Consider the following 12,054-nt stretch of genomic DNA (forward strand, 5'->3'; position numbering starts at 1 on the left):
AACCGATTCCCTTCACTGATCTCATTCTGACGTTAATCTCTTACCCTTGGTGTTTGCACGTCAGAATCCCACCCCAACCACCTCCTCCACTGAACCGCTGAATCCGAACGTATTCCGACTCTTTCTCTGGCGAATTGGCCTTGGTTATCCCTCGCAACTGTTCTACCTATCACACTATTCCATTTTTGTCGCCTTCTAGGCTTCCTCCCGAGCTGCCTCCCGTGGCTCTATTTCTCTGCATTCCCTTCAATCAGGACCCATGACCCATCCCCTCTTGCAACCAACGTTTGATGCAATCTGCCATATACTGCTCTCTTGAGGATTAGACGGGACGAGGTCTGCCGCACTGCGGCGGCCGTGAGCGACGCCTTGGGTTGAATTGTTACAGTTGTTGCTGTCCCGAATACAACTTTCCAATTATGGCGCCCTTCTTTGGCAAGTTACGAGGCAATGCGGTAGGCTCTCCCCTGATATCTCTGTTCCTCCTTCGGCATATCTAACCCGCGCGCGATTGTCCATGATACTCTAGGGATCTGGCCCGCACAACTCCGCATCCTCACCCACCAAGAAGGAGAAAGAAATCCCTCCCACACCTTTGACGCCGCTTGAGAAGATGCTTCAAGATGCTGGCCCGTTGCGGAATGACGGCAGTGACAAATTTTTCGGAATGGAAAACGTGAGTAGTCATGGAGTCTTCGTCGTGCTTTATAGCAGTTGGGAAAGGCAGGATGGACTAATATTTATTTCGATCTTCCTTAGGCTCAGTATGGAAATACCTGGTGAGCTCCTTACCCTGGCTAAGGACTGAGATGCAATTTCTCCCTTCCACAGCTGACAATGTTAGCTACTGTAATTCGATTCTTCAATGCCTTTACTACTCAGTCCCCTTTCGAGAATCCGTCATCAACTACCCTAGACGTTCCCCAATAGAAACTCTCAACGACTCCCTCGCGAAGAATTTACATTATCCAGACACAAATGCACAGACAGAGGATGCACATCAGGCTAAACAAAAGACTTCCGGTAACCCTGCCGTCAAGTCAGGTATATCTCCCCCAGCGCAGCCACAACGGCCAGAGGATAAGGAATCGCCCGAATACAAGAAAAAGGTCGCAATCAACACACTTCCAATCCTGGAAACAAGGAATAATGCTACAAGTTATGGCATGCAAGAATCTCTATTTACCTCCCTGAAGGACATTTTTGAGGCCGTCGTTGCAACCCAAGAGAGGATAGGTGTCATCCGGCCTTTTAGTTTCCTGGAAGTGCTTCGACGAGAACATGAGATGTTCAGAACTGCCATGCATCAAGACGCTCATGAATTCCTTAATCTACTGCTAAACGAAGTGGTAGCCAATGTTGAAGCTGAAGCCAAACGTTCACCACCACCAGAGGTGGATCAGCAGTCGGAAAGCGGAGAGGCATCGGAGCATGCCACAACCACAGGGTCTGTAGCAACGACTCTAACAGCATCCAATGCTTCCAAGTCACCGAACACCACACGCTGGGTACATGAGCTATTTGAAGGGACGCTGACCTCCGAAACCCAATGCCTCACATGCGAAAAGGTATCACAGCGAGATGAAGTCTTTCTGGATCTATCCGTCGATCTTGATCAGCATTCGTCAGTAACGTCCTGTCTGCGAAAGTTTTCAGAAGAGGAGATGCTCTGTGAGCGGAATAAGTTTCATTGCGATAATTGCGGAGGGCTTCAGGAAGCTGAGAAACGGATGAAGATTAAACGGCTACCGCGGATATTAGCACTGCACTTGAAACGCTTCAAGTACACTGAGGACTTGCAACGACTCCAAAAGCTGTTCCATAGAGTGGTGTATCCCTACTATCTTCGATTATTTAACACAACAGATGACGCAGAAGATCCCGATCGCCTCTACGAACTTTATGCCGTGGTCGTCCATATCGGTGGTGGGCCCTATCACGGCCACTATGTTGCTATCATTAAAACGGAAGATATGGGCTGGCTGCTTTTCGACGACGAGATGGTGGAACCAGTCGATAAGAATTACGTCCGCAACTTTTTTGGAGACCGGCCAGGTTTGGCTTGCGCATACGTACTCTTCTATCAGGAAACGACCTTTGAAGCGATGCAAAGAGAGCAGGAAACCGAAGGCATGACTGCTGCAGGTCGAGCATCTGTTGACACCAAGGATTTGGTATCTAGCTCATATCACAAAATGAACGGGTCTGCGGCTAGCTCCAATGAAATCAATCGTGTACATACGATCATCCCGGCTACAGAACGTCAACCAATGTCACCTCTAAAGCGGGCCCCCACGGCACCTCAACCTTCCACGCATCCTGAGAATATAGCTCCACTGACACCCACGACTTCCCCCTCACCCCTTAATTCTAAGAAGAGCGATATTCTTTCGATAAATGAGCGATTAAAGGAGGAGAAGGAGCGGAAAGCTGCAGAGAAGGAGAAGGAAAAGAAGGGAAAGGGAAAGGCGGAGAAAGAGAAGGAGAAAGCCGAGAAGCAGAAACGAAAGGAAACAGAAGCTCTATTAAAGGAGGCTAAACGACAAGATGCCGAACTCAAAGCTGCATTGGATGCCAGGAAGGCTTCCAAGGCTGAGGAGGTTCGTCGCAATGGCACAGCTACTCGTAACGCGAAGGAAAACGGTGTGTCTACAGCGTTCACTGGAGGCCTAGGGCGGTTCAAGCTGGGCAGTAGGAGTTTGAGCCATGGCAGATTTTCGAAGGATAAAGAAAAGGCTTCTAAATCCTCGCTCGAAATGCCGCCGATACCCACTATTCCATCTCCTACTCCTGCCCCCTCCCCCGCTCCCATGCCAGTATCAACCCTGGATCCCGTCATCGCATCCCCTGCTGCAGACGTTTACCCCTCCAACAATTGGCCTCTGAAAGAAGAAGTGTATTCCACATTTACCGAAGTCACCACCCCCATAAACGCTCTCAGTAACCACACGAATGTACGGCAATCCGAAGAACTCCACAATAGCAGCAATCACAACAGCTGCAACAGTAACCCCCGCAATGACGACTGCCAGGGAGAGCCAATAAAAAAGGCTGGTTCCAAACGGAGCAGGTTCAGTTTACGGAAGATATCGTTCAGCGTGATATAAAGTTTTTGTCATATAGCTCAGCCCATGTTAACCCAGCTCGGGTCTCAACTCAGCTGAATCCAGATTTGGGCTATTTTTCACTATTTTTCTCACTCTTAACCGGGCTGACATTTATTTATTCACAACGCGAGTGTTGGTTTTCCTTTTCTTGTCAATCAGTCTCTTTCCTTTTTATGCATACGAGACCTGCATCCATCTGCTATATTTAATATTTCCCTTAATTCAACTGAACAAAAGCAAGTTGAGAAAAAGAGAGAGAAGAGAGAGATAGAGGTTATTCCTTCTCTTGTTTATTCAATATAAATGTACAGCCCTGCCTTGTTCTTCTTGCATAGAGCGTTTTCTATATTTCCTTTTTTTTTTTTTTTCTTTTTGCCTCTCCCTCCTGAGTGATTGACCAACCGGACCTTCCTGTCGTTCATATTGTTCTCGTGCCCCTTTGTTTCTTTCGTGTAGAAATTTACTTTTCCCATGTAACTTTGACACAACCTGGTTTTTATCTGGCCCGACTTGGTCTCCCTCAAGCATTTGTTGAACGGTCCGTTCCGTATAGTTTTGAATTTTGAATTTTTGAATTATCTATCTTTGCTCTTATCCTATTTGATATGTCTTCTTGTTCATAATGTTATTTATAATGTTATCCTGGACGCAGGAAGGAAGGAAGAAGAACTCTCAATATTCACTCTTATTTACGTTCGTATACTTTGCTTTTAAAGCGAGAGCTGTGCCTCTGTCTTCTACCTAACTTACCTGACTGCATTGATTTCATTCTCTTCTCCGTATCCACCTGGATAATTTTCTAGGCATTCAGTTGCATATGTGTTGTCCATGTTCACATCCTCCGCCCCCTCCTTTCCCATCCCACTACTTCAACAAGCGCCCAGATGCATATTGATTAACTGAATGATAATAACACATATATGCATTCACTCGACAATTGATAAAGGCCGAATGAGTTTCCTTCTCTGCTTATCACTGAGGTTCTTGATTTACCTAGCTCTATACTTGTCATTTCGGTGGCTATTTGTGTTTTTGTTGCTCTTTAACTCTCATGTGCCGCAAGAACGTAGAAGAAGAGAATGAAAAGGAGCGCGAATGGAGTGTTGCGGTTTGGTATAGCCTCATATGTACATAGTACACGCAGGCGTCTCTACATATAACCTCGCGCTCTGATTGATTGTAACCTATCTGCATTTTCTTTTCTCTCCGTGCTCTATCGTACAAACATGTACTATTGTATTTGTACATGCAGTTGGAATTTATAACTGAAACTCAAGAGTTAAAAAGGGGCAAGGCAACAAAGTGTTATCCCTTGAGGGGAGTGTATGCAAACAGTGTATCTGGTTCTCTTCACTTCTTGGGATGCGTATTTACAAGTGGCCGGGGTTACGGTGGGCACCAACCGACCTTTGACCACCTTTTTTTTTATCTTGAAAATGAAAGTGTGCAAGTGCGCCGGGCACTTCTTCGCGCTCCATGAGAGGACAGCGTGATAAACGGAAGTTTTTGTAGGTAGGGTGAGACGATAAAAGCGGGTGGCAGATGGATATAATGACAATGGATGAACAGGGATTTGACGTTTAAAAAACAAAAAAAAAAAAAAAAAAAAAAAAAAAAAGGACAAAAAGCAAGAAAGCTCGTATATAATATATTTCTATGAAACTCTTTTGTGCCATCCTTACACTCCTTCAGCGACTCCTCCGCTGTTTCTTTTATCCTAGGACGATTTCGTAAATTATGACTATGAGGTTTATTGCGATGAGGGGTACTGATTTCCGGTACGAGCAAGAGGTAGATATGTCAGTTTTTCGTTTCCTCATAACAGATGCTGAACGAGAAGGAGAGCAAATATATATATATATATATATATATAAAACGGAAGCAAATAGGCGTCCAACGTACTTCTCATCACCGTCCGCACGCTTGCTATCAGATTGACGGATTTCGCTTTGATACTTGCGTTGTCACTCACGGTACCGAAGCCGGGTTCATATTGTGTACGGCCCCAGCCAACTATGTAATTGAGCGTGTCAGTCGGCTCTGCTTATGTGCATGTAAAAATCGCATATATATTCTTGTTTGAAGGAGTTGGGAATATGTGGATGGTGTATGAGAATCATCCGAAGTGAAGTGCAACGGCGACTTACTGCGGGCGAGAAAGCGGTCTTCCGAGAGGATGGCGATAGCGTTTATTATCAGGATGATGACTGGGGGGGAAATCGCTATTGTGTTAGCAGGTGGATCTCTGTCATATGTGGGAATATGTATTGGACGCTGGGGGTTATATCTGGGGCTCCTGACGAGCTCTGCAGGGACGCAACACACGCACCATACAGGAGCTTCCCCAGACCAAAGAGCAACATGGTGTCCTTTTCGCGGCGGACGGCGGGTTATATTCACATAGATACAGAGCTGATTCGGGGACGACGACTGGGCTCTCACATCAAGAATGAGGAGGGGTGCAAGAGGGTGGGTTGTGGATAGCTGGTTTGGTGAAGGATTGAGGCGTGATGCTGACTGTGTTTATTTGGTCAGTTTGAAGCTTGGGGTGTGAAATCCGGTGAACGACAACTCGAAATCAAACTGCTGCCGCAACCAAGTTGAACGTTCCAAGCGGGAAACAAATGAATAATGTTCCTCGAGATAGAAAATGGCGAAGCTGACAGGTGAGCGATGTGTATCCAAATATATAGGATTGTCCTATAGTATAAATAATATTCATCATCATCATCATCATTATCATAATCATCGTTAACTCCCTTGCTCCAGATTGGCTCCTCTTCTCGTTGATTCCCGGCCTGGTCCTCCTCCACCTCTACGTCTCCCCGTATACAAAGGTCGAGGAATCCTTCAATATCCAGGCCATCCACGACATATTAACCTACGGGATACCCACCAAGGATATCCCAAACACACTCCGCGCCGAATATGATCATGTATCGTTCCCCGGTGCCGTTCCGCGCACCTTCGTAGGGGCATTGGTTGTGGCGGGTGTAGCGCGGCCGGTTATATGGCTGAATTCGCAGATTGATAGACAAATGCTGGGTACGAAAAGCTATGTTGACTGAATATATATGTCGCGGTGTCTCGCGATAAATGCTATTTTCCAAGTTCTTCCTTGTAGGACATGTTTGGGCTGACTGGTCTCAAAGTGCGCGGTGTGCTGGGCGCCTTCAATGCCCTGACGCTCATCTCGTATGCAAAGGGGGTGCGGCGGGCATTTGGCAAAGACGTGGCTGTCTGGTATATTTTATTTCAAGCCAGTCAGTTTCATGTAATATACTATGCCTCTCGAACACTTCCAAACATGTTCGCATTCGGAATCAGTATGTGGCTCCACCCATGTCAATTTATTTTGTCCACGATATCACTCTGAACGCGATATTCTCTCAAAGCTACATTGGCATTGCGCAACCTTCTCCCCGAATCCACCTCGACAGTTCAACACTCCCGCTCGCACAAGAGACACCGACTGTCTCTCTATCTCATTACCGTCTCTGGGATAATCTTCCGCTCAGAAATCGCCCTCCTCCTCGCAACCACGACGTTATACCTCTGGGCAAAAAAACGCATAACCCTCTTCAGCGATATCCTCCCCGCCGCCCTATCTGGCCTGACAGTCGGGCTTCTCCTCACCATCACGACCGACTCCATTCTCTGGCAAAGTTTTCCGCTCTGGCCTGAACTCTCCGCCTTCAAATACAACGTCCTCTCAGGCCAGGCCTCCGCTTGGGGCACCTCCCCCTGGCACTTTTATTTTACAAACGCGCTCCCTCGTCTCCTCCTCAATCCCCTCACCTACACCCTTTTCATCCCCTTCTCCATCCTCCAGCCGTCCACCCGCCACACATCGATCTCCCTCCTTTTCCCTCCCCTCACTTACATCCTCCTCTACAGCCTCCAGCCACACAAGGAATGGCGTTTCATCCTCTACTCAATCCCTCCGCTAACCGCCGCCGCCTCACTGGGTGCCGCGTACGTCTGGACCCACCGTACAAAATCACCCTTCTACCAACTCCTCTCCCTCGCCCTCTGTCTCTCCACCTTAGCAACATTTGCCATCTCTACGTTCCTCCTCCTGCCAATCTCTGCGGCAAATTACCCAGGTGCCCACGCCCTAAACGCTCTCCACAAACACCACCTTAATGAGAACAACAACGGCGCCAGCAGCACCCTGCTAAATAAAGAACACATCAGAGTACACATGGACAACCTCTCCTGCCAGACGGGTATAACCCTCTTCCTCCAAAAACCAGCGCCAAAGTCACCGCTTATCGTCCTACCCGGTTCCCCTGATGGAAAATACCCAGAGATCCGCAGCGGGACGCAGGCGTGGGTGTATGATAAGACGGAGGCGAGGGATATTGATGCGATGAAAGATCCCAAGGCGTTTTGGGATAGGTTTGATTATGTTCTTGTGGAGGTTGGTGCGGATGGAACAAGTGATAGGCCGGGTCGCTGGGAGGCTGTTCAGGAGATTAAGGGGTTTGGGGGAGTGAAGGTGCTGGGGCCTGGGGATGAGGGTGGGGAGGAGGTCGAAGAGGCGGTTTCAAGGCGGTTGTTTGGTGATGCGGGCTTGAAGGGATGGAGGTGGGCTAAAGGGGTGGTGAGAAGGTATATTTCTCGGGGTTGGTGGGTGGAGGTGCAAATGGTGCCGAAGATTAGGGTTCTAAGGCGGCTTAGATGATTCCTTTATCTAACGGAATATTTCATATTGCTATGATTGCCAGTTTAAGATGTATATTTTTATTATTATTTATTTATTTATTGAATCCAGAGTTATTTGTAGATCGGGTGTATGAAATGGGTTTTTGGGATTTACTTTGCTATTTGAGACTTGTGCCATTTCCAGTGATCATGTAACTGGATATAGAAAGCCATTGGAAACAGAAAACAGAAAAAAAAAAAAAAAAAGATGATTCTTAGACTACCAGTGAAAGGCCTACTTGGGATATATTGAAAAAAAAAAAACCATGGAAGAGACAAATAGGGCTGCAACAAAGCAATAAGCAGGCCAGAAGGATGTTATCTCAGATAACTTTTGAGTATCAGAAAAAAATCATCCACCAATCCCATTAGAAAGTTCAAAAAAAAAAAAAAAAAAAAAAAGAAAAAAGAAAAGAAAAGAAAAGAAAAGAGAGAGAGAGAGAAAGAAAGAAAAACCAACCTCTACCCTCCCAATCCCTCCAACCTAGCCTCCAACCCCCTAACCCACCCCCCAACAACCTCCACATTGCCCCTCATCGCCTCCTCAGCCTCCCTCACCTTCCCCTCCACAACCCCCAACCCCTCCCTCCACATCTCAATCTCCGTCTTCATCTCTCGCTGCCTCTCCTCCAACGCATCCAAATCCTCCGCAGCCCTGGTAGCGCCCGCGTGGATCGCGCGTAGCGAGCGCAGCCTCTCCAAGACGCTGGGGAGAAGAGGGTGGAGGGATGTTATGGTTGGTAAAGTTGTGTACAGCGCTTGGATCTTGGCAGCTTGTTCGCTGGCGGCTGAGTCGGTTTCGGTGGCGGTTAGGGAGGTGAGGGAGGGGGGAGCTTCGGTTGTTGCAGTTGTTGTTGTAGCTGTTGTTATGTTTGCTGTGTTTGCTGTGGTTGAGGTTGGATGATCGGAGGTAGCAGCCGCGATGCGGGCGGCGATGACTGCGCGGGCGGCTTCGGTTGCACGGCGGCGGGCGGAGGAGAGGGCGTCGGCATCCGCGGTTAGTTTGCGGATGCGAGTTGTTAGAGCTTCGATGTGCGGGGTTGTTACGGTTGAGTGCGCTTGGGAGGGGCCAGCAGGGATAGAGGCGGCGGGTCCTGTTAGAGTGCTAGTGAGGGTGGAGAGTTGTAGTGAGAGGTGGGAGAGGGTTGGGAGGATGGGTTGGGGGCCAATGTTGTCGTCTGAGGAGTGGAAGATTGGCGTGTTAGGGATGCCCAGGGCGGCTTCGAGGAGAGTAAGACGGGCGTCGAAGGCTGCAGCGTTGGAAAGGAGGCCTACTGGAACGTCAGATTGGGAAGAGCCGTGCAGCGCTTCATTTCGTTGCTTTGCGGCGTGGACGGCGAAAGGGATGTTGCCTCCTAGTTTTTGAGAAAGTATCTCCTCCGCCGTGACGGGGATCGCACCGTCTCGTGAGAACGTATGGAGGCTATCCAGAGCCCGGCTGAGCTCCAGCACGCCGTCGTCCAGTTCCCCCTTGTCGTCGTCCTCGCCCGGGTCATCCGCGCCAGCGCTATCTGACTGAGCATTCCGCTGGGCCTTTCGAGTAGCCAATTCTTCCTTCAATTCCTCCGCTTCTCTGCGCAACCTAGCCAGTTTTCTCTCTAGAGACTCGTCCTCCTCGTCACTGACATCTCCCAGGACTTCTGTTCCGTCTTCTCGCCGCTGTCTCCGCCGGCTCATAGCCTTGTACGACTTCCGTCTGGAGGCAATGCTATCTGAAAAATCAACATCGCGAGCATCTAGACGGGCTGGGAGGAAGTGTGATCGAGCCTGGTCCGGCTGCAGACGTTGACGGTCAATATCCGGGTTTGCGGGCTCATCTTGGAAGGGGGACGAGGAGCGGACGGTGGCAGTCTACGCGAGAGAGTTAGACGTCGTTTTTGTCCATTGGGAATAAAATACTGGACGTAGCTAAAATTGGGGCAACTTACAGCTAGAGTAGAACCGTCTGTGAGCTCAGGAGTCTCGTAGATGTCTGGAGCTATATCCTGGTTTGCGGGAAAAATATAAACCACGGTTAGCTAACTGATAGAGGCACTTGAAGCTGTGCGATCAGGGGCCAAAGGATGGTTGCAAATTGGGTGTTCGCACTAGATCGGGAAGCCCGGCGTATTTCTTATTGAAAGCCATTGCTTTGCGTGTGGGGCATATGCCTATCTCCTCTGTTGTGTCCGGACCCTCCTCCGTCTGTCCTGAAAGTATAGATTCCGTCGATGTATTGCGCCGTTCGACTTGGATTGATGACAGCCAGAGGGGCGGGCTCAGGCTCCGGCTGGTCACGTGATAGTACTTATGTCAAACCCTGCTTGCAGCATAGCTAACAGGAAACAGCAGCGAAAAGGGGAACTATTTTCAACATGAGGATGATGATGATGATGATGATGATGATGATGATATCATCTGATAATATCTGATAACTACTACCCTGAGAAGGGGGCTCAGAGCTTTTTTGCAATCTGGTGGGAATTGGGGTTTGCACTGGGTGGAATGTGAATCTATTGTTGCCTCGTCCAGGGTGTCCAGTACGACATAGTTCACTAACTGCCAACTACGGTTAATTGTTGGGTGTTAAGCTATTGCTCGCATTTGGATTCTGGGATTCTGGGAGTGTATCATGAAGGATTTCGGATTTCTCAGTCTTCTGTCCTTGCAATCTTATCTGATAATTAAGGGGGATGAACAGAAAAGGCTTAGTTAGACTCAGCAGTCGGATGGTTTTACCTCCAACTTACCAGATACAAAAGCAGGTCTCATTGCCTGTCATACTCGACCTCCATCGGCTTTTTCAGCAGTCAACGCAGAGGAGAATACTCAGGGTTCTGGCTGGAAACTATGTCAAGAATTGAAGGCTTCTGACTCGTTTTCTATAAAATTGCTGAATGAAAAATTAAAAATCAATTTCTCCTCTCTTTTCTTATTCTCCTCCCCTCGCCCCACTTTACCCTCTTTTTTTTCTTCCTCTTGTGGATAAGATTTCTTCGAGTGGCATAGCCACAAGCAAGGAGATACAATACAGCAAAAGAACAGAACATGAAGTGAGATGAGCAGCATGGCGTGTGTGAGAGAGGGGGAGAGGGGGAGAGGGGGAGAGGGGGAGAGGGGGAGGGAGAGTGTCTCCTCCAGAGAGCAAGGTCTATAGTTCCCATACACAATGAATGCTGGGTACGGGCGATTGAGACAATAAGTAATGCGTGATACAGCAAGGCGGCTGTGTATATTCACTCTTGTGGCTGGCAATGCGGGCAGTCCGACAAGTCAGTCAAGCACTCGATCTGTACACGAGTTAATGCCCAGGTGGTCCCTGGATTGCACGTTCAACCAGATGCATAACTAGCTGCTATCCTCGAGCCCCGGAGCGACGCTCTCCCTGCCATGGAGAACTAAACGGCCACTCCTCCGAAGCTCTGTTTCAGCTGAGGGAATTCTAGATAGCCGCCCTTCAAGAGGACTCTGGGGAGGACGGACTGAGTGCCGGTGGTATGGTATGGTGCACCTGTGTAAACTAAAAATAGCCACAGGATACGACCTCTCCCGCTGCAGTGAACCTTGCAATCGGCGAGATCGGTGTAGCTATCCCTTAAACTACATGTAGAACCACATAGTTGCCAGAGTGGGTGTCGTTGTGGATATGGATTCGGGAGCAGATCACAGGGTGCGAGGCCATCCATGCAGTGCGTAGTTGATAGCCCGCTCCGACAATACACCCAGAGAATGCCATAATGCCAATCGTATTCAGATGGGGACCGTAAGAGATTTTTAGTCGGGATAATAGTTGGGGATAGTTATTTAGGCGGCCGTAGGTACTTTTTAAGGGCTCTACCAGAAGTGCGCCGAATTCTTTCACCAACGCTCGGCTCAAGCATGTGCCTCCAAGGGCTCCCCCGGATGTGTCCCCGCGACTTTACACATGATTGCTAGCAGTGATTAGCGCTGCTGTGCATCAATAGAGATTGGTAGCTGATTCGACGACAGATCCCATTTCCGAGGCTCAACTGGAAGCAATGGCAGACACGATTACATCCCAACCGTGGGAAGACGAAGCAGCTTGGGTTGCATCGGGATCCGGTCTCCCTGATCTTTTGTATATATCAACTGCGAATAACCCCCCCCCCCCCCCCCCCTCACCCGGGGGCCGCATCTTCATCTTCATCTGCAGATTCTTTTCTTTTTTGTCCGTTATTTGATTAAACTTTACTGTGCCTCATATAATAGTAATCGCCCAATTCTCTATTTCATCCACAAT

At 48.6% G+C, this 12,054-nt stretch overlaps 4 protein-coding genes across 4 annotated transcripts; 2 read left to right on the forward strand and 2 right to left on the reverse strand.

Annotated features, from left to right (window-relative positions):
- Positions 1 to 419: 419 nt before the first annotated feature.
- PADG_01559 (uncharacterized protein) lies at positions 420 to 3,107 on the forward strand (the record flags this gene model as incomplete). The annotated part of the gene is made up of 4 exons (XM_010758663.1): positions 420 to 455; positions 530 to 676; positions 760 to 779; positions 845 to 3,107. 4 exons carry the CDS (start codon positions 420 to 422, stop codon positions 3,105 to 3,107), a joined length of 2,466 nt encoding a protein of 821 aa, XP_010756965.1.
- Positions 3,108 to 4,819: 1,712 nt separating this feature from the next.
- On the reverse strand, positions 4,820 to 5,470 carry PADG_01560 (uncharacterized protein; the record flags this gene model as incomplete). The annotated part of the gene is made up of 4 exons (XM_010758664.1): positions 4,820 to 4,935; positions 5,010 to 5,120; positions 5,255 to 5,314; positions 5,437 to 5,470. 4 exons carry the CDS (start codon positions 5,468 to 5,470, stop codon positions 4,820 to 4,822), a joined length of 321 nt encoding a protein of 106 aa, XP_010756966.1.
- A 287-nt stretch (positions 5,471 to 5,757) lies between these two features.
- Positions 5,758 to 7,794, forward strand: PADG_01561 (dolichyl-P-Man:Man(7)GlcNAc(2)-PP-dolichol alpha-1,6-mannosyltransferase; the record flags this gene model as incomplete). The annotated part of the gene is made up of 4 exons (XM_010758665.1): positions 5,758 to 5,773; positions 5,877 to 6,152; positions 6,260 to 6,433; positions 6,503 to 7,794. 4 exons carry the CDS (start codon positions 5,758 to 5,760, stop codon positions 7,792 to 7,794), a joined length of 1,758 nt encoding a protein of 585 aa, XP_010756967.1.
- Positions 7,795 to 8,276: 482 nt separating this feature from the next.
- PADG_01562 (uncharacterized protein) lies at positions 8,277 to 9,941 on the reverse strand (the record flags this gene model as incomplete). The annotated part of the gene is made up of 3 exons (XM_010758666.1): positions 8,277 to 9,665; positions 9,743 to 9,799; positions 9,903 to 9,941. The coding sequence occupies 3 exons, from the start codon at positions 9,939 to 9,941 to the stop codon at positions 8,277 to 8,279; spliced, it is 1,485 nt and encodes a 494-aa protein (XP_010756968.1).
- Between the last annotated feature and the right edge of the window lie 2,113 nt (positions 9,942 to 12,054).

The sequence above is a fragment of the Paracoccidioides brasiliensis genome (genome assembly GCF_000150735.1).
Source record: "Paracoccidioides brasiliensis Pb18 unplaced genomic scaffold supercont2.2, whole genome shotgun sequence".
Classification (NCBI taxonomy): Eukaryota; Fungi; Ascomycota; class Eurotiomycetes; order Onygenales; family Ajellomycetaceae; genus Paracoccidioides; species Paracoccidioides brasiliensis.